A 22,570-nucleotide genomic window follows, 5' to 3' on the forward strand; every position below is an offset into this window, starting at 1 on the left:
GAGCTGGACCACTCCTTCGGACACGACCGCCGGGGTGACAGGGGGAAAGTGCATGGTTGCTGGTGGTGTGGACGTGCCTCCGACTTGAGGACCAGTTGTTTCTGGGAATAGGTTGAGTGGTCTGATGTTGCTCCTCCCTACCCCACCGTTGATGACGTCTACAGGTGGCACTCCGGTTCCAGGCAATGGTACGCTCATTGTTCCAATGTTGATGGATTCATTGTTAGATCCGTTAGCGTGATTTCCAGCCATGTTTGAGTGATGTTCTTTGAAGTGAATAGAAACTTACAGATGATTCCCACAGACGGCGCCAAATGTTGTTACTGATATTTCGCAACACCAAAAAGTATAATTTAACTGGAAAAAGAAAGAATAATTTGAGAGATGACAGATGCGAGTATTCAACCTAGAATGGCGAGTACTCGAATAGGAATGCGAGAGTAAACAACAAAGCTGGAAAAATAAATGAGACGGTGAATTATAGTGGTTCAGTCAGATTTCGTTCTGCTTAGTCCACTGTAGCAAGGGATTCGTAGGTCCATTTTCACGGTGGATCACCCCTTTATATACAAAGCAGGTGCCCAATCGGTTACATGAGGATCACATTTATTGTTAATCCATTATTTACACATTGAATTGCAATGACTAAACTCAAACAACGTTAACATTAATAAATGTATGACAGTTACTGAATTCATCAACGTATGCGTCTTTCGCATCTGCGAGTTGACCGTTCATGTTCCGTCTGTTGAGCTCGTAGGATCGCATATACGTTTGGAACGTCTGCGTCCTTAAGTAATCGCCCGTTGTAGACGTCGCATGTTGAAGCTGGTAACATCTGGACATGCGAACTTATATTGGTCTGTTAGGGCTGTTGGGTCGCAAGGACCAAAAAACTACCTCATAGGGCATCGGTCTCCATACTCGTCGCGGAGGTATGGAGGGAGACACTCGCACATGTTCTGACATATGCGAGTTGGGTCTACCCCGCATGATGAGGATTATGGTTACGCGGTGTGAACTAGGTCGCACCCGCAACATCTCGCTGGTTTTATCCTGGGCGAGGTCTAAACTTCGAGAATGTCTCTCCGGGACATTTCAGCTTTCATTGGGAATCTGAATACACGTGTCCTTTTAAAGAGGAGTCCGGTCTCGAGTTTCTAGGTGAGAGAAATCTCACTATAACACATACTGCCCCTCCCAATATTGTGCTGACTCCGGTTCCTGGAGATGAGGCGAGACAGGAGCTCCGGATAGCCAAACACAACTACGCCATGGACGAATACTCTCGGGGGTATGCTGAGGTGGAAGCCCTTAGGAGGGTCTTGTGGGTTGAGATGCAAAACACCATCAACAACTCGGAATACCAGAATCCGTGGGACCTAAATTTGGACCCCCTGTCAGACTGGTTCGGTCGCTTCCTTGGGCCCACCTTAGCTCCCTTTGCTGCGGAGATGACAGGCGAGTTTGCGTCCCAGCTTACCCGGTGTGCACCTAAGCAGTTCGCTGCTTGTGCATCCTTGAACTCCATCTACGAAGTCCAGGATCTCAGCCACTCCCTCACTGTGGTAAATTTTTTGTAGTTTGCTTTTCCCCTTATTGTTTTCTTTTTTGGAGATTCTTACTTATACTTGCATTATTTTTTAGCTTGCTGCTGAGGTCGGCCGTCTCTCCAAGAACATAATCAACCATGGCTTCGTCCTGTCTGATTTTGGGGACATGCACGAAGTCAGGAAGATTCTTCAGGATCTTACTGCTGAGAGGCGGCTTTATCAAGAGGCTGCTGAGCGCCGGGAGGCCGCTGCCAAAGCTAATGAGGAAGAGGCTAAGCAGAGGGAAGCCGAGGCGGAGGCGATGATCGGGGAGGAGGCCCTGCGGAGAGATAGGCTTGAGGCCAGGCACCAGGAGGAGCTGAGGGCAGAAGGCGAGGCCACTGCAAAGGCCAGGCGGGAGCTTCGGGAGGCCAGGGAAGCCTTGGATGAGATGGCTGCCAAGGTGAGGTCCTTAGAGGAAACTCACCAGGCAAACTTAGAATCCAGGGCCACTCTGGCCGCGGAGCTGAAGGAGCTCAGGGACTTCAAGGAACAAGCCTCAAAGAAGGCAAAAAGAGCTGAGCTTCTTTCTCCCGTTTCCTGCAGCCGGTGCACCAAGCGTTTTGACGATGGCGTCTTCATGGCTTGGTCTACCAATGACCAGAACATTAAGCTTACCTTCTACCCCAAACCTGAGGAGATGATCGCCAAATTCCGGGAGAAGAAGAAAAAGCTTGATGCCATGGTGGAGGCACGCATCGGACCTCGTCTCCCTCCGCGCATCGATTAGGCTGCTCCGAGATTAACCCAGTACAACCAGGATTTCACCCACTTCTTTTTTTTTTTCTTCATATATATTTGTTTATATACAACTATTTTTCTTTTATTTAAGACAATATTTATATAGTTGTTTTTATTTAAAGGGGAGACAATTTCTAAGGCCTGTCCCCGGGCCATTTGTATATATTTTGACCTGCCCTTTAGGGCTAGGATATTTATACGTGATCTTTTTTGATGCACATATTTCTCTTTTTGGACCTGTCCTTTGGATCAGGATGTTTATACTTATGCTTTTTTATTTTTGTGCATACTCTTTTTGACCTGCCCTTTGGGTCAGGATATTTTACTTAGTTTGTTTTTTGTTTGTCTGTGCGGTATACCCTAGTACCCCCCTGAGTGGCATAGAAACTTTATTTTTAAGGCACTCAGTTTTATTTAACATGTGGAGGGTGTATACATTTAGACGGTACAAACTCTTTAAACAAAGTCTAAGTTACATTCTTGGCTATTGGTAATATTTTCTGACGTGATCGGTATTCCAGGCCCTTGGCACAATGGTTCCATCCATTCTTTTTAGCTTGTATGTGCCTGAGCCAATTTCGTCCTCGATTTCACATGGTCCTTCCCAATTTGGCCCAAGTACCCCCATTCCGGGTTCTTGGGTGGCTGGGAAGACTCTTGTTAAGACCATATCCCCAATAGCAAATTTTCTGTTTTTAACTTTAGAGTTAAAATACTTGGTCACCTTCTTTTGATAAGCTGACATCCGTATTTGAGACTCGTCCCGGAGTTCTTCAACTTGATCCAAGGCTTCTTGAAGCAAAGCCTGATTCGTGACTGGATCGTAAGTCGTTCTCCTGTGAGACGGGAATAACGTTTCTACCGGGACCATCGCTTCACAACCGTACGCCATTGAAAAAGGCGAGTGACCGGTCGTGGTTCTGGGGGTCGTCCGGTAGGCCCATAACACTCTTGGCAACTCTTCAGGCCAGTTGTTTTTGCAAGCTAGCAGCTTTTTCTTCAAGGTGACATTTAGGATTTTGTTGACTGCTTCCGCTTGACCGTTTGTTTGAGGTCTAGCCACCTCGAAGAAGCTTTTCACTACTCCGTGTTGGTTGCAGAAGTCAGTAAATTCCTCGCAATCGAATTGCTTTCCATTGTCAGAGACTATTTTGTGAGGCAAGCCATATCGACACACTATGTTTTTCATAACAAAGTCTAGTGCTTTCTTAGCAGTTATGGTCTTCATGGGCTCAGCCTCCGTCCATTTGGTGAAGTAGTCTACTGCTACTATTGCATACTTTACTCCTCCTTTTCCTGTTGGCAGGGACCCAATAAGATCTATTCTCCATACCGCGAAGGGCCAGGGACTAGTCATCAGGGTGATTTCATTTGGAGGAGCTCTCGGTATGTTCGCGAACCTTTGACACGAATCACACTTTTGGACGTAGTCTATACAATCTTTTTTCATTGTTGGCCAGAAGTACCCCTGTCTCAATATTTTCTTTGAGAGACTGTGTCCTCCCGTATGATCTCCACAGAACCCTTCGTGGACCATTAGCATGATTTGTCTAGCTTCAAGGTCCGATACACACCTTAAATAAGGCATGCTGAGTCCTCTTCGGTAGAGAATTTGATCCATCATTACATAACGATGAGCCTGATACTGAATCTTTCGAGACAGTGCCCTTTCTTAGGGCAACTCACCTTTTGTTATGTATTTTATGATGGGGACCATCCAGCTGGGTTCTTTCCCAACCGTTATTGTGGTCTCTTTTATTTTGATGCTTGGCTCTGCCAAGCGTTCCACTGGTACTACCCCCAACTCTTCGATTTCGCCATTTGAAGCTAACTTAGCCAGACGGTCCGCGTGAGCATTCTTTTCCCGGGGGATTCTTTCTATTTTGTAGTCCGTGAACTCGTGGAGCAGCTCCCGGACTATTGTTACGTACGCGGCCATTCGCTCGTCGCGTGTTTGGTATTCTCCTGATATCTGGTTTACGACCAGTTGGGAATCACTATAGGCTTCCACTCTTTTGGCTCCTACAGCTTTTGCTAATTTCAGCCCTGCTATTAGGGCTTCATATTCGGCCTCATTTTTTGAAGCTGCGAAGGTTAACCGTAGGGCTGCCTGGAGTCGCAGTCCGGTTGGTGATATCATCGCCACTCCGGCTCCGGAACCATTTTCATTGGAGGCTCTGTCCACAAATACTCTCCATGTGGGGATTGGCGGTACCGGCATATTCGCGGTTGCCTCGGCTTCGTTGCATTCAGAAATGAAGTTCGCCAAGGCTTGGCCTTTTATAGAAATTCGGGGCAGGTAGTGCAAGTCAAATTGACTTAGCTCCATTGCCCACTTGAGGAGCCTTCCGGATGCTTCAGGTTTTTGGAGGACCTGACGGAGCGGGTGGTTGGTCAGTAATTTGATCGGATGTGCTTGGAAGTATGGCCTCAATTTCCTTGATGCCATCAAGAGGCAAAAGACCAGCTTTTCAATGATTGGGTACCTCGCTTCGGCTCCTATCATGCGCTTACTGACATAGTACACAGGATGCTGAGTTTTCACTTCTTCCCGGACTAGGGCAGCACTGACCGCGTGTTCGGAGACAGCCAAATATAGAAATAGGTCTTCTCCGAGAACGGGTTTTGACAGGATAGGAGGCTTGGCCATGTGCTCTTTTAGTTTTTTGAATGCCTCCTCGCCCTCGTCCGACCATTCAAACTTTTGACACTTCTTCAATATGTTGAAGAAGGGTATGCACTTGTCCGTGGACCGTGAGATGAAGCGGCTTAGGGCAGCTACCTTTCCGGTCAGGCTCTGCACATTTTTATGATTTCTGGGGGATGGCATGCTCAGGAGAGCCTGGATTTTTTCCAGATTTGCCTCAATCCCCCTTTGACTGACGATGAAGCCCAGAAATTTTCCTGACTTGACCCCAAAGGTGCATTTCTTTGGGTTGAGCTTCATGTTGTATCTCCGGACCACTTCGAAATATTCCTCTAAGTCGCTTGCATGGTTGTTGCATGCTTTGGACTTGACGAGCATGTCATCTACATAAACCTCCATATTTCGTCCCAGGAGGCCTTTGAACATCCGGTTGACCATTCTCTGGTAAGTTGCTCCGGTGTTTTTCAGTCCGAAGGGCATGACTAGGTAACAGTATACCCCCTTATCGGTCCTGAAGCTAGTGCACTCCTGGTCTGCCGTATGCATCTTTATTTGATTGTACCCAGCATAGGCGTCCATGAAGGATAGTAGTTTGAATCCAGAAGTGGCGTCTACCATCTGGTCGATCCTGGGCAGCGGGAAGCAGTCCTTCGGACAAGCTTTATTTAGATCAGTGAAATCTATACAAACTCGCCAAGTCCCGTTCGGCTTGGGCACCAGGACCGGATTGGCTAGCCACTCCGGATAGTATACGTCGCAGATCATGCCGTTAGTCAAAAGTTTATCCACCTCTTTCTCCAGAGCCTCAGCTTTCACTGAGTCGAGCGGGCGTCGCTTTTGCTGGACGGGGGGCATGTCTGGATTGACGTTGAGTACGTGGGTGATGACATGAGGGCTTATGCCAGTCATGTCTTCTTGGCGCCATGCAAAGATGTCGATGGCGCCCTTCGGTGTTTTTATTATTTTCTCTTTTTCCTCCGGATCTAGGTTCTTCCCCAGCCAGAGTACTTTGGTGGAGTCGAGGTCACACACTGATAATTCCTCGACATCCTCCATCGGTTCCACAATTCTTTCGGACCCCACACGGGGGTCTAACTCATCTTCTTTAGCCACTTCTGGCTCAACGGATTCCCGGACCATTAGTACGGGCAGGTGGGTTGCGACATTGTAACATTGTCTTGCTTCCCCTAGTTTCCTCTCACCGCCCCGATCCCAGCTTCCTGGGTAGGGAACTTCAGGCACAGGTGCCGAATCGATGTGACTGCGCCAAAATCTACCAAGGCCGGTCGGCCGAGGATCGCGTTGTAAGCAATCGGACAGTCCACCACCACGAAAGTGCAGTATTTAAATGTGCTCTGGGGGGTGTCCGGGCACAAGGTGACTGGGAGCCTTACTTTTCCCATTGGGATAAGTGCCGTCCCATTAAACCCTGTGAGTTGGGACCCACTGGGCGAGAGGTCTCGGTCCGTCAAGCCTATTGCGGTGAAGGCCTCCTTAAAGAGTAGGTTCACGGAACTTCCATTGTCAATTAAGACTCTGGCCACCACTTTATTTGCGATGGGGGTCTCTATGACCAATGGGTCATGATGAGGGAAGCGCACTGTCTTGGCATCTTCTTCCGTGAACGTGATGGGTTGGTCCATCAGCTGGGGCCTTTGAGCTGGGAGTTGAGTAACCTCCCAAACCTCATTGTGTTTCACGGCCCCTGCGTATCGTTTGAGCTCCTTGCGAGTAGTTCCTGTGATATGGGGACCTCCGGAGATCATGGCTACCCTCCCGTTAGGTCTGGGCGGCAGACCGGGGATGTGCTGGGCGTCGCCCGCGGGAGCAGTTGGAGCTAACGCTCCTGCTGTACTCCCCGGTGTTCCCTGAGGCACACCCACAGTCGCCTGGCCCGAATTAAGGTGAGGCAACCTATTTTTGATCCACTCATAGAGGTGGCCCAACCGGATTAGGTTTTCAATCTCATCCTTGAGATTCTTGCATTCATTGGTGCTATGACCAATGTCGTTGTGGTACTCGCATCTTTTTCTCGGATCTCTCCGGGAGCTATCCTTGTACAACGGTTGTGGTCTCCGGTAGTGTGTATTTTGCCTAGTAGCAAAGTATACACGTTCTTGGGAGTCCGACAGCTCCGTGTATTGAGTGTACTGGGGAGTGTACCCCCTTTTCTGGCGCTTCTCCCCCGTCCGGGTGCTGCCTTTGGAGGACCTTTTACTCCTCGAGCCCTGGGAAGGGCCTGCCAGGCTAGCAGCCGGAGCAGAGTGCGAAGGAGTTTGCCACTCATTCCGGATGGGTTGCCGAAATGGGATGATGCTGGCGCCAAGGCCTGGCCCTGAATATCCGGGGGTAGCAGAGAATTATATGTCACTTGTTTGTGGAGTTGCGGTCGGGCAGTACCTGAGGGCGATACTCCGGGCATGTACCCTGCTATCCCAGTGGGATAGTATCCTCCATAAGCCACTATTTGGGCTTCTTCGAGGTTGATATATTTTTGGACTCTCTTCTGGAAATCCTGAAGGCTAGTAGCTCCTTCTTGCTGTAGTTCATTCCAGAAAGGAGTCCCCGTACGGATTCCTGCTTGGAGAAGCGCAAGCTGTTGTCCGTCGTCAACTTTCTTGGTTTTCGAGGCTTCCTCTCGGAACCTCTTTATATAGTTCTTCAAGGTCTCGGTGGGCAGTTGCTTGATATTAGTCAAGGCACTGACCTCCAGGTTGACCTTTCTTGCGGCGACAAACTGTCTCCGGAAGTTGGTCTGTAGCTTGTTCCAACAGCCCACGGATCCTGGTTCCAGCTTCTTGAACCATTCCTCCGCGGACCCACTTAGAGTAGGTGGGAAACACAGACATTTGGCGTTATTGCTGACTCTCATGACCGTCATGACACGGTTGAACCGTGATAAGTGGTCGCTAGGATCGGGCATCTTGAAGTTCTTAGGGAGTTCCGCCTCCAGGATGTGATTAGCACATGGCTCCCGGTCCTCGCTATCTGAGTCGGAGTCGTCCCCTTTCTGTCTTCGGGAGACTCGGGCAATGTCTTTTCGAAGTATGGCGAGTTCCGCCATAATTCCTTCATTTAACGTACCCGTGGAGACCGCGGGTCCGTATCTTTTTTGGTCAAGGTGATCCCGGAGATCACCTTGGTTCCCATTGATTTGATTTCTCAGATCAACGGGAGGACACCTCTGTCCTCTTCTTCCTCTACCCCCGGGCTCTTGGTGCACGGAAACGCTTTTTCGGTCCTCTCGATCCTGAGGGCCAAAGCTCCCTTTTTGGGGCTTGCCCCTCTGCGGACCTTTCCCTTTAGGGATATCTGAGCGGACCTTTCGCGGATCCTGTGCCTTTTTCTTTCGCCCTGGGGTAGAGGTAGGGTTTTTTGTTTGGTTCCCTTCAGCAGGGTACCTTATAGGGCTAGGCTCCCTAGACTTCTGCTGTTGGGAACTAGGCGAGGACGTCTCTGGTTCCTTGCCAAGTCCAGCAGTCATTGCCTTGGGATGCACGTGAATGCCAGCCGCCTCCATGGCTTTTTGCATGGCCAGCATCACTTCTTGCATTTTTTGGTTTTGTGCTTTCTGAGCTTCGATCTCGGCTTCGTGATCGATAGCTTTTTGTCTGAGAAGCACCAACTCCGAGTAACTACCTTCGTCGTAGGCATACTCATCGAGGTTTCCCTCGTAGTCATCATCTGGAATTCCTTCTTCTTCCTCGGAACCCTCAGCTGCTCTCTAGGCTACATCTTCCTCATTTGGGTCTTGAGCATCTTCTAGAGGGCGAGGCTGACGAGTACTTCTAGTCTCCACCATGTTTGTGAAGTCAAGTGTTCGTTTACAGTAGCTTTCTTCAGCTCTCAATGAAAGCACCAAAAGATTGACTGAGGTTTTCGGCAACTAATAAAATATTATAAAGTTAGAGAGCTGTAAGAAAATTAGAGAAGGATTTTTACGTGGTTGGGGCGTTAATGAGCCTTAGTCCACGAGTCTCTGTTATTTATGGATGTATTTAATACAGAGAATGTATTTGGGGAGTGTTTCACTCTTATAAATACAGAGAATGTTCTTGGTGAGTATTTACTCTACTTGCTCATATGCAGCCCAAGATTCTCGATCCCATTTAATGAGCTTTGAGGGGGTATTTATAGTGTTTTTGGTGGGGTGATCCCCAGAATTATCCTTACAAATGTATCTGTAAGTATCCATAAAGTTGGGCATTCCCAATGAATATACCATGGGTAATGCATGGTCAAATCCCTAGGTGCTGTAGGGTTTTTATGTGGAATGTCCTTATTGTCTTTTGACTGATGTGACTCTTCACAGTGTAGCCGTCGCTAGACTTAAATGATCATTACTTTGTAGCTGCTGGTTGGAGGTTGTGCCGTTAGACTTTATTGCGTGTAGCAGTCCCAACACGCTTCCTCCCATGCGGCATTAAATGCGACTTGATTGCTCAGGAGAAACCTGACACGTCACGGAGATGCCTTAACGTTACTTCGAGCTTCCGGGAGCATATGGGGTTCCATATGCCTTCTCCGGGAGCTACGTCCTGGAAGCTACCTTTCAGCATAAAGACTTAGCAAATATTTTGGATTGTACATTGCTTGATCCACGTGTCCTTATTCGGTTGGTCCACGTATATTGGGAAAAATCAGGGGCAACAGAAACTTTGCTCTTTTCACTAAGAATTATGCTTGGTTTCTCAACAAAAGTTTTAAGAAGAATAATTTTGGAATCAAAGAAACTTCTGTTGGAAATATTTTACAAGGATATAGATTTACTAACATGTATGTTTGATTATAAGACTATAATTTAACATCCTAAATATGAATTTCCTAAAATAATGAAATAAACACATATAAATTTATAGAAAATCTTACATTGGTGGCAGCAGAATATAATGACTCCTTCCGTTTAGATCTCTAACCCTTGATCCTTTCTGTCGCAAAGTACGATCAAGATCTGAACCTAGTTTCTCCTTTAGGTGACAAAATTTTTCACAATCTTCCACATTATATTTGAGTATTGACTTAAAATGTGTGGACAACTACTCTCTCACTATAGGCCACAAATCAAGAGAGAAGAAGCTAAGGAATTTTAAAAATTAGAAAGAGCTCTCTTATTTTATCTGACAAAGTGAAAACTAGGTTATCATGTTATCAAGTTCTGAAAAATAAGAGCTTATAATTTTCTATTTATATGATAGTGTTAGGTTAGAATTTAAATATGGAATCAAAAAAGATAAAATGGCTTTATTTTAAACCCTATGGCTGAAATCCCTATTGGGCCCATTGGGTTTCAATTTTACTACTTTATTAAAACTTATCTTTCTTCACTCAAATACTATATTTAAATTCTATCTCTATAAATTTTAATTTTATCTATTTAATAATTATAATTAATTATCAAATAAAATTACAATTAACTTATTTATTAATTAGACCTTTCAAAGTCTCTTAATCAATAAACAAACCCTAAAATCTCTTTTATTCTCAAATAAGCCATTGCTTAGTGAAAATTCACAAATAAGACATAGTCTAATTTAGAATTCTAATTAATTAATTAAAATCAATTAACTGATTCTATAAGACAATATTATCTCAACTAGTGCGGGGACCATGGGCCTATATAATCAAGCTCCTAATTAGTAGTTTTATAATTTACCAAGTAAATTTTCTATCTTATTAGTTCCTCCTAACTCCACTACAGATTCAAAATTGTACTCCTGAGTATGTAGAACACTCTATACCAAGTATATATATGCTATGAATTATCCATTGTTTTAATCCAAATAATCAATGATCCTCTATTGATGATCTACATCGAGTAGGAATAAATTTATCGTTCTATCCTTCAATGTATTTTATCCTTAAAAAATACTTAGCTACTTGTAAATGATATTTCAGTAAATTAATATAACTACTGAAATGAGTACTTCACCATTTAATCTCGGTTAGCCAAGCTTGAAGGACATCATCGTTTGACTTCTATTTATAGAAGTTATAGATTTTGTATCTATGATTAGTGCTCTAACTCAACTCTAATATTGTGTTCCCAAGATGTAAATATTAGGCCAATCCCATTGGTCAACTTTAACAAACAAGTGAAAGAATAGAAATAATACACCTAAATAAAAACCTAACCATCTCAGGATTGAGATCATTGATCTAAGATCAACTAAGTGATATTTACTTATAAAAGATATTGCAATAAATTTATGATACCTTTTTTATTGTGAATATCGGTCAAGTCTGATGTATAACCATACATCCAATACAAGCTTACTTTACTAATGCCTTGGAAAATATATTCTACTATAAAAGTGTAAGTAAACCGAATTATTGATTATCATATCAGTGTAAATCTTGTGTAATGATAAATCATGGGACTAATTAGTTTAATCACGTAATCTTGATTATTACTCTGTAGACAATACAATTATCATAAATAGCAATGTGATAAAGATTTAATAGAATTTATATATCAAACATAAGATCATGAAACAAACATGTGAACAAAGAATTATATTAAACAAGTAATAAAATAATTCTGTTCCTTTATTGATAAATGAAATTCAAGATAACTTTGAAATAGGATTTTAGTTAGGGTACAAAACCCAACAAAATCTCACTTGCACTAACATAAAACAATCAGTACATTTCAACTAATCCTAGATTTTCTCTGTGCTTTCAAATGCAGTCTCTGTCAATGTCTCGGTGAATGGGTCTGCTAGGTTATCTTTAATATTAACCTTTTCTACCAGCACGTTGTTGAGATTTTATGCCCTAAATAAAAACTATTTTAATATAATTATATTTGTTGTCAATAAGAGATTAGAAGTCATTTATGTTTACATGTAGTTATTAATGTTTATGGTTTAATATACAATTTCTATTAAATCCAGAACATATAGTTCATAATTATAGTAATGTCAACACAGTGGAAGGTAATTGTAATTATATGTTTCAAAAGTTTATGTTCCATGATTCATGAGTGCACTGGATTTACACTGATGTGATAGTCAGTAATAAAGTTTACTTACACCTTGAATAAGTGTTATGTCCTTTCCAAGACATTAGCAAAGTATGCTAGTATCGGAAGTATGGAGTATACATTAGACTAGGATCGATATTGATCTTGATAAAGATATTATAATCTTACCGTTGTATCTTTCTAAGTCAATATCATTGGTTGATCTTAGATCAAAAGATCAAAAGATCTTAGATATTACCGTTAGTCCTTCACGCATCATATGCCCGCGAGCTTATGCATGTAAATGAACTAATAACTCGCACCATTAAAGTCGCATACGTTGCTATATTTAGCAAATTGAGTCGAAATTGTTCTTCATTTATTCCGTTTGTATTTTTCTTGATTTAATGTTGATATTCAATGTAAAATTGTTCGATATTAAATTAAGTTTTTGTGTAATAAAAGGACGTTTGCTTTGTATATAAAGGAGTTATCCAACATGAAATAAAACAGGACAGAAATCCTTACAACAGTGGACTAAGCAGACCATGATCTGACTAAACCACTATAATTTCCTTGTGTTCATGGTATTTTTCAGTATGTCTTGAGTGTCTATTATTTGAATACTCGCCATTCTAAGTGGAGTAATGTATATTTTAATTAATATCTATATTTTAATTTTTTATTCGGTGTTGTCAAAATTCCTCCAACAACAGAAGGAGAGACTCTCTTTTGTCATGTAATAATATTTCTAGTTTAATCTACATAAAATGGACTTTATCCATGGTTAAAAAAAACCTAAATTACAATTATGCATAAACAAAAAATAAAACTAAACATAGGGACAAAAGGAACTTTTCCCAACTATCTAGAAATTATTTACAACTAATCTCCGGTACCACTAAACCGCTAAAATTATATCACTGTGCATTTTCACCAAATATTGTTGACGATAATTTAAGGATAATTATATTTTAACATACAAATATGGCACAAGCATTAACTAATTCCATAATTAATTTACTAATCACATATTTGCATATTTCTTTATAAATAGTTCTTAAATAGTCATGCACATAATAAAATAATCTATATTTTATTATACTTCATATGATAAATTATAAAAATTCTCTTTTCTAATTATGCGGTCATTATAGAAAGACATGGCCAAAAAAAGTGGTTCATTTTGTACCATTAACTTCCACCTGAATGACTTTTCAGCTCTCACAAATAAATATTTTAAGTTTTTTTATTATATTTTAATTTAGATTATTTTACTATCTTTCTTTGCTATTATATATTTTTATCATTAAATTTTTTGGTTGATAGGCTATAATTACAGAGATTTTATGGATAAGTTTAATTTTAATATAATATGTTGAAGTGTCGTTTTCTTATAAGTTTTGAGAATTTTCTTTTATCGATTTTATTAATATCATTATAAGGGGACTAATTCATCTATGGTTACGTACCTTATTTTATTTTGTAGATGTTTTATGGATTGTTCGTGATATATTATTAAGTTGGGCGTGTTAGATGTTGTTCTTATATTTGTATTGTCTTAATTTTTTGGGGATAGTATTTTCAAATAATAGTTCATAACTTTTTGTATAAAGTTTTTGATTTGACTGAGCATATTTTTTGGTTAGACTATCAATTATCTTTGCTGAAGGAGGTCTACGTTGCGTGAATTTATTAGTGATTATAATTTTTGTATCAAAAAAATAATAATTAATTAATTTGTAAAAAGAATGAAAGAGAAAGTAATAAAATAATTTTGAAGAAGCTTTATTCTATCTCTACATGTAGCTATGGATTTAAAGGATCATTAAAATAAAGAAGCATTTAAAGAAGTTGATAGAGTGTCATTTTAAGCACTTTAGCAATTTTAAAGTAAGAATAATTAGTAATTTTTCCTTTTGAACTTTCGATAATATTAATTTTTTCCCCTAAAATATACGGCATGTTAAGAATCCCTTGGACTATTACATTTACAGAAATTTAGTCATTCTATTAAGTTCTGTCCCATTATTCATTTTAAATGATGACGTTTCTTTGTCAATTATCAACTTTGCCCCCTAAATTTTGACAACTATCAAATCATGCCCTCTCAAAATAAAAATGAGAAAGATTCAATATTTTTTTAGTAAACCTTAAAAAATTAATTTAGATCTTAAGAAAAATTATTTTGAATTATTAAGAAAATAAAAAATTATTTATTTTTATTAGAAAATTTATTTAGATATTAAAAAAATATATTAAAAATATAATTTGTAAAAACTAAATTTTACAAGAACAAACTTGAATATATTTTATTTTTATAACATTTTTTTTTAATTTATTATTTTTTATCAAAATAATTTTATATTTTTATTGAATTTTTAATTATTTTTCTTTATTTGTTAAGATATGAGTTTATAAATATAAATAAGTTTAATTTTTTCTTCAAAAAATCTTAATTCATTTAAATTATTTATTAAATTCTCAATAATTTTGGTTTAACTTTTTAAGATAGGTGTTGAAAAATAAAATAACGTTTGAAAATATTTTTTTAAGTAAAATTAATATTTTTATCCAATTTTTTAAATATTTTTTTATTATTTTTTCTAAATTAATAAAATATTATAATTGCTTTGAAAAAGATAGAATATCATAATTCTTAAAATTAATTTTCTTTTAATAAAAGGGGAAATTTTTTTATATTAGTCAAAGTTTAGGGGGTAAAATATTAATTTTTAACAAGAAACGAAATCAACAGAAGGGGCATAATTATGTAATTGTTATATTTTAGGGAGAATTTTTAACAAGCTGTATATTTTAGGGAGCAAAATTAGGTAAAGCTGAAAGTTTAAAGGGAAAAAATACTAATTATTTTTAATATAATTGATGGGGATGCTCTAAGTTGCTCACGGTATTAAATAAAGCATTGCTATGGATGGGGCTAAGTATAAAAATTTACATATAAAAAACTATATTTGTGATATAAACTATAGTACTCTAATAAATTAATTTCAACTCTTACATTTTTTTAGTGTGATCTTTAAAATTTAAATACTCAATATTTAGTTGGATGAATTATTATAATGTATTAGCATACGAATTTCTACTTATAATTTTTTTTTGAACATTATTAAAATATTTATTAGTTAAACTATAAAATATTTTCAATTAAAAAATACAACTAATAAAATAGTTCATATCAAAATCACTAGGTTTGCGAACGGGTTGAGAATTAAGATAAGATTAAAATTGGAACCTTAGATCTCTTGGTATTGATATTCGTAACATCAATAGTACCAAATGCACTAATGATAAAAAATATATATGTAAATATATTCTATTTAATAAAATTTAATTAGTTATATACAAAAACTCACTCGAATCTTGATCAGGGTCCAAGTTCAAGGTCGAGGGCCGAGTAAGGGGTTAGGGTGGGGATATAGTGTTTGGGTCTAATCAAGATCGGGGTACAAGGTCGAGGTTTGGTGTGACAGTCAGTAGTCCCGTGATCCGTAAGGGGAAATACCGGGTAAGCTGTACAATCCCACACCGCGTGAGGAAGGTCAAGTGGGATGATTCAGAGACTGTGTAGGTATGGGACTACACAGTTGAAGAGAGCTTAAATGGATTGATTGGTACTACCTATGTCAACAAGGTGCATCTTGTTTTTCGGTAGCCCATCTCGAAAGAACTCCACAGTTAAGCGTGCTTGGCCTGGAGAAATTTCAAGGATGGGTGACCTCCTGGGAAGTTTTCCGAGGATGCGTGTGAGTGAGGACAAAGCACGCTGAAAACACTCGTGTTGGTCTGTAGGGTCAGTCGTTAGTCCATGAAGCAACCAGAGTGACGTAGCCATTAGTCCGTGGGTGTAAGGGCCCAATGGAGGCTTGAAGCGGGGACGTTACAAATGGTATCAGAGCCTTGACCCAGCCGGAAGTGTGGTCGACGAGGACGTCGGACCCCGTAAGGGGGGGTGATTATGACAGTCAGTAGTCCCGTGATCCGTAAGGGGAAATACCGGGTAAGCTGTACAATCCCACACCGCCTGGGGAAGGTCAAGTGGGATGATTCAGAGACTGTGTAGGTATGGGACTACACAGTTGAAGAGAGCTTAAATGGATTGATTGGTACTACCTATGTCAACAAGGTGCATCTTGTTTTTCTGTAGCCCATCTCGGAAGAACTCCACAGTTAAGCGTGCTTGGCCTGGAGCAATTTCAAGGATGGGTGACCTCCTGGGAAGTTTTCCGAGGATGCGTGTGAGTGAGGACAAAGCACGCTGAAAACACTCGTGTTGGTCTGTAGGGTCAGTCATCAATCCAGGAAGCAGCCAGAGTGGCGTACTCGTGTATAAGAGCCATTAGTCCGTGGGTGTAAGGGCCCAATGGAGGCTTGAAGCGGGGACGTTACATTTGGATCGGGGTACAAGGTCGAGGTTTGGTCGGGCCGGAGTCTGGCTTGAGGTTTGGGGTCCAAGGATAGGGTCAATCGAGGTTGGGGTACAGGGTTCGAAGTCGAGGTCTAGTTTGGATTTGTGGTTAGGGTACGAGGTTCAAGGTCGAGTTCCGAGTTTGGTTTCGGGTGTCAGCATTCGAGTACAGGGTCAAGGTCAGGGTTGAGGTCCAGGATTGAGTTCGTGTTCTTGTCTAATTCTGGGTTTGTGTCCTGAGTCTGATAAGGATTAGGGGCTGAATCAAGATGCGTAGATTGAGTGGTACCAGTGGTAGGGTTAAGATTAGTATTACATATGATATAATTAAAATTATATATTTATTTAATTATTTTCTAAATAAATACAATACAATACTACTGCTTAACAAATAGTTCTTTTTTTTCATACCAAAAATAGTTTAATTTGATACAACATATTAAGACATGTTAATAGTAAATATGGTATTGTACTAAAATAATAATATACAAAATAATTTAATACTATATTATACAACACAATATAATATAATATAAAATAATGCAACGTATAATATGATTATGTTTTTATTGTTAATATAGTGTGGATATGAAAAATTATATTTCACACAAAGTAATTGAATTTTTTATTAAATTTCCAATGGCATCTAATTTATCCAAATTGAATTTCTAGATTGAAAAGTCACGATTAAAACAATAAGACAAAATTGTAAAAATTAATGATCCGACTCTATAATTTGTGACTATTTTTTGACCGCTAAAAAATGAGAATCTAAAAAAAAAACACTATCTAAATTACGGGGAATATACTAACTAGGGGTGTTCATAAAATAGTCGATCCAATCTAATCCGCACGATCCAATCCAATCCAATCCACAAAGTGCGGATATCCGCACTTGTGCGGATTAGATTGGATTAGAAAGTTCAAAATCTGCACTTGTGCGAATTGGATGTGATCCAATCAAATCCACACATATTTATAAATAAATTAAAAAGTTATATATACAAATAATATTTTAATGTAAAGAAAATATTTAAAAATCTAATACACATAATATAATTATATTGCAAAATTTAATAAATCAAATATATATTATATTCTTATATATTTTTTAACATACAATTTAAAATAAAATTAAATATTTTCTATACATAATTTTTTTTTTCTTCCTTTGAATTTGTTATTTTATTTATTTTAATGTGTTGTTGGAAACATAAAATGACTATAATTTGTTTTATATTGTTACTAATTATGTAAAAAAAAATATTTTTTTTCATAAATATTAAATAATTTAATATTAAAAATAACCAATCCAAAGTAACCGATCCAATCCGCACTTTTGCGGATTGGATTGGACTTGAGCTATTATGCGAATTGAATTGGATCCAAAAAAATAAAATCCGCACTTAGTGCGGATCGAATGCACTATGAGCAAAATAGTGCGAATTGGATTGGATGAACACGCCTAATTACTAACATTATTATTTTTTTTCTTGTGACAATTGATTTATGGAAAATTTTGTATCAATAATGCTATTCTTGATATAGTAATATGTATTATTTCTCTAATTTCTTTATTATATAGTTGTCGATAACTGAAAAATGCCCTAACTAATATGCACGAATCATCCGAGGCCTAATATATCAGTGATTTCCAATTTTACCATTACAAACGCAAGCCACCAACCATTATTGTTGTTGGTGAAACCAAAATAATCGACTGAACGCACGCAAGGAGTAACTTGGCTTGCAGTGCACGCAAAGTCCTAATTTTCAATATCTCAATCTACTAGTTTATAGCTTCCAAGTGCATTGTATCATAGCAATAATGAAAATTTGTCAAAACAAAATATCAGGCATTACAACTGATCAACCTTGGTCCTCGGATAAAACCATCAAATATTACATCCACTAGATGTATAAGCCAGTTCTTAAGATGCAAACAATCTTGGGTAACAACTCCACAAGACGTATATAAGATTGAACATTCTAATAGTAGGGCATGTATCGGGCTGACCTTCTGAATCGGGGAACCTTCCTGCAGGCGTACCATATGTTTTAAGGGAAAGTTAACGACCTCGTTTTTATCTTCTATGGTAATTAAAGTGTGCACAACAGAAACAAGCTTACCCATATCCATAAGGAGAATAGAAGTAAGGTGGAACATATGGCCGCCTGAAGCGATAGCCTGAATAAGGATTGAAACGTCTAGGGCGGTACTGCTTCATCCCAGGAACATTGGTTCTCTTAGGCATAACCTGGATTATACACAGAAGAACATGAACAAGCAAGTTTTGATAAATTATTAGTAACATGAGATGAGACGTCTTTAAAATCAATAATTTTTCCCTTTTCCTTGCTTTACCTTCAATTGCCGGCCATGTAGCTCGGATTCACTCAGAAGAAGTGCCTCTTGAACAGCTTCAGTTTCTACAAATTCTACGTATGCAAAACCCTTTGGTTGGCCAAATTTATCTGTCAGTATAGTCACTCTATTAACAGTACCGCACGATTGGAAATGCTGCTGCACTTCTTCAGGTGTGCATGCATAATCAACCTGCAAAATATTAATTAACTCAATATCTGAAACTATAAGGATGCCTTACAGGAAGCAGAAGCCAGCTAAATGAGCTCAACTTTAGCCACGAACAAAAAGTTGAAAGACTCTAATATACAAAATTCATGCCCTATAATGTTTTCATTATAAATTTGTCAACACAAACTGATTTTCACATCAATTCAGACATACTACTACCCCGTACAAGATAACATACAAGATGCCTAGAATAAAAAAGTAAGTCTGTTTATTACCATTGTTACATTAGGCTCTGTACAAATCAATAGTGCATGCCTAATACTAAGAATAAGGCACACTCTTAGCAAATTCTAAATTACTATATTTATGGAAAAGAATGCGCACATCTATATGAGCAGTAAGTTAAGACTTTTTTTCGATACAACAATTCTTAGTACTTTCCTTCCCAGCATCTGCTTATTCATTTCTTCTTACTTTTTTAAGTCTAGTAAATAGTTTATCGCCTAGTAGAAAAATAGCCCTCTGAAATAAATTTCTGTATTAAATAAATAGTATCACTCCAGCTATCACCACATTCTCACAAACTATGTCCAACCCGATCAACCGAGAAACAATTCACTCTTATCAATCTAGACTGACAACTTCTTGTCCTTTATCCACCAATCAGCAGTGACTCACTTTTGCTCATAGCATATCTTCAAGTCCATGGGATTTTGGAAACAAATTATAAGGAAAAAAAAAAGTTAAAAGTTGAAAAATGAAAAATATAAATATATATATAATGTGATAATAAAATTGGCCAATACAGCTGCAAAATAAGAGCGTTATCACCAAAGAAGCAGCAAATATGTACCCTGGCACACACTCCTTTGGAATGTACCATCCCTGCCGGCAGCAAGAGGCTCTGTAACTACAACTGCATGCCTGAAATTTGTCTTTGTTCTCCACACACGAGTCCTTGCTCTCTTGTCAGCAAAGATGAAGCAATTAAAATCACATTCTACATCCAATCCTCTTCAAATACCTTCACCGCAATTCCTCTCCCTATACATGTTTCATTTTTCTCAGACACTCTCATATTTTATCAACTTTTATCATTCTTTTCTCTTTCCTTTTTTCTTTGATATCTTCCCCTCTAAATCTTTTTGCTTTTGAACTAATCTTTATACAATTTATTTTTATGGAAGTTTTTTGAGAATTTTTCCTCCCATTTTCAAAATTTCTGTTCTTTTTCTTTTTTTTTTTCCCTTCTTTTTTTTTTCTTTTCCTTTTTTTTGCCCTTTTAAATTTCAAAGACACAAAGCAATTTTTTTTCTCAGTACCCACTCCGAAAAGAAATAAAAGCCTAATTGACATCATAATGACTTAAGACCACCGTCAAAACAGTGTAAAATTTCCAGCGCTTAATACAGAGGAGCTTCGTGAATAAGAATGACCCTGCGATCATAGTAAGACATAGTCAAACCATGACTCCCATTTTTATACTATCCACATCCAGACCATTTCAAACAGAAAAAAATGTATCATTTGCGCTTCCAAAAAAATTCTTAAGGCTTCTATCATGACTTCAATACACAAAACATAAGATTAAAACAAGAAAGTGGAAAGGGAATGGTTGTTATATAGTTTGTGAGGCTGCCAAGATGAGCTGATTTAATTAGTGAAGAAAGGGACAAGGCAGACAGTAATAGCAGACAGACAAATAATTATAATCATAGTAACTTCAAGGAGCTGCAGTCAGACAAGCTTACTGAGGCTACTAGAAAATGGGAATGACTACGAAAAGTGAAACAAGTTATTAATATCTTAATGTTCTAAAAATCTTAAAACACAGAAAATAAGAGAAATAAGAAACTTCTTATAACTAAGCTTAAAGAACAGGTATAAGTTTTTATTTTTTTAAAAAAAAATGCCAGAGAGGCACCATCCAATATCAAGTTCAAAGCCTTGTTTAAAAGAGCTTGATTCTAAAACTCCTAATTAAAGAACTTACATCACGCTGTTCATTTTCCAATTTTCTTTTCTTTTTTGAAAAGGAACATTTTCAAAGGTGCTCCCTAATAAGCTTACTTCCATTTATAAATTATTCATATTCACCCTTTCTTCAACCCATACTAAAACTATCTCAAGTTTCTAAGAAATATTTCTTACAGCAAAGAAATAGGCTTCAGGATAAGATTGATTAGCTAAAAAGGAACTGCAACAACTGAATAGCCAACTTGCATTATAAATGACGGTGGCAAGAAATTGGTTTTCCAACAAAAACTTAGTAGATGCTAAATTCCATTAAGATTTTTTGGATGATATTGCTTTACGTAAACTAAAGAGAAATTCTGACATGACATACCTGTCTAGCAAATTTTTTTATTTCCAAGTATAACCCTCAAAGTAGTTAAGAAGCATGTCTGACTCACAAACTTCAAAGTCTAATTGCTATAATCAACCCAATTATTAATCAAATCTCTCATATCTAACTTAAAGTTCAATAGTCCGTGAAACCATGTTAAGAGAAGTTCAGCCCAAGAAAGAGAAATATAACATTGTGCTATTAAATTACTCACATTTCCGACGAAAACAGATCGTGAATCTACTTCTTCCTTGTTTGCTTGAGAAGCAGCTGCACTAGCAGGATCTGTAAAAGTTACATTTAATAAGAAAAGCAATCCATGAATTGAAACAACAAAATAATGCAGGTTACTTCTTTCTTCCTATTATAACACATCTTCCTTGGAAAACATTTAAGCAGGCACTAAATATTTCGTCTTAAGATTACGCACTTACTCTCAAGGAAAAGTAATCATTTTGCCCCCTCTTTTGTAAAACAATTACTAAAGCCTAGTACACCAAAAATATGTTCCTTCCCGTTCTAAGCAAACCAGCAGACAAAATTAAAGAAAACTAAACCCATTGTCAGAAAGATCATCCAATCAAAGTAACAGAAACTCGAAAATCTAAATTTAGTGTTAACACTACCATTAGGTCGAACTTAAGGTTAATAATTTCATAGAAAAAAATTAGTAAATAAATAATTAGGAGGAACCTTGAACAGCACCCATTTCCTTCTCGACCTTGGCCTGCATTTCGCGAAGAGCGGCAGCCTCCTCCTCCATCTCTTTCAACCGCTTCTTCATCTCGTCCAATTCCTACAAAGCCAAGAACATCATAAGCATTATGTCAACTGAGGGTTTCGATAAATTTAGCAGAAGAAGCGATTGAAGGCCTAGGGTTTTGGGCTTCATGGATGAATGTTGGTACCGAAAACAATAGGAAGAAAATAAGAGAGAAACCTTGACAGCGTCGTCATCGGCAACGGACATATCGACGTCGGCATGGTGAGAGTCGACGTCACCTTCCAATTCGCCCTCGTCAGGGATTTCTCCACCGTACACCTCATGCTCCTCTTCCTCCATTTCTCTCTCACTGCTAAGCACCGTCTAATGAATTTCCGCACTATAAAGCTACATACACTATATATAAAAGAAATTTTGACATAAATTACCACAATTCTTAAAAAAAAAAAAAATTATAAAAATACATTAGCATAAATTTTTATTTTTACTATTTAATTTTTTTTATTTACAATATAAATTTTAGTAAATTATTAAATGGGCTAAGATCTAAAATAATACTAAATTTAAAAGCTAAAGTAGTAAATATTTTTTTG

General features: G+C 38.4%; 1 protein-coding gene across 2 annotated transcripts; it reads right to left on the reverse strand.

Moving 5' to 3' along the window:
* Window positions 1-18,123: 18,123 nt before the first annotated feature.
* Window positions 18,124-22,367, reverse strand: LOC115712062 (polyadenylate-binding protein 2). Of its 2 annotated transcripts, XM_061114310.1 has the most exons (6): window positions 22,194-22,367; window positions 21,947-22,049; window positions 21,468-21,538; window positions 18,736-18,927; window positions 18,501-18,628; window positions 18,124-18,408 (listed from the first exon to the last, which is right to left on the reverse strand). In XM_061114310.1, exons 1-6 carry the CDS (start codon window positions 22,314-22,316, stop codon window positions 18,360-18,362), a joined length of 666 nt encoding a protein of 221 aa, XP_060970293.1. In that variant the 5' UTR covers window positions 22,317-22,367; the 3' UTR covers window positions 18,124-18,359. The 2 variants fall into 2 exon arrangements, with proteins under 2 accessions (XP_060970293.1, XP_060970294.1); XM_061114311.1 differs by lacking the exons at window positions 21,468-21,538; window positions 21,947-22,049; window positions 22,194-22,367 and adding an exon at window positions 19,760-20,275.
* Window positions 22,368-22,570: the final 203 nt, after the last annotated feature.

Source organism: Cannabis sativa, chromosome 4, assembly GCF_029168945.1.
Source record: "Cannabis sativa cultivar Pink pepper isolate KNU-18-1 chromosome 4, ASM2916894v1, whole genome shotgun sequence".
Classification (NCBI taxonomy): Eukaryota; Viridiplantae; Streptophyta; class Magnoliopsida; order Rosales; family Cannabaceae; genus Cannabis; species Cannabis sativa.

What these genes read in the sequence shown, in the direction of transcription:
- LOC115712062 (XM_061114310.1), bottom strand. Translation starts at nt 22,316, where the DNA reads ATGGAGGAAGAGGAGCATGAGGTGTACGGTGGAGAAATCCCTGACGAG. An exon ending in CCGATGACGACGCTGTCAAG is followed by an intron (nt 22,050 to 22,193) that starts GTTTCTCTCTTA and finishes TTGGCTTTGTAG; the next exon opens with GAATTGGACGAGATGAAGAA. An exon ending in GATCTGTTTTCGTCGGAAAT is followed by an intron (nt 18,928 to 21,467) that starts GTGAGTAATTTA and finishes AATATTTTGCAG; the next exon opens with GTTGATTATGCATGCACACC.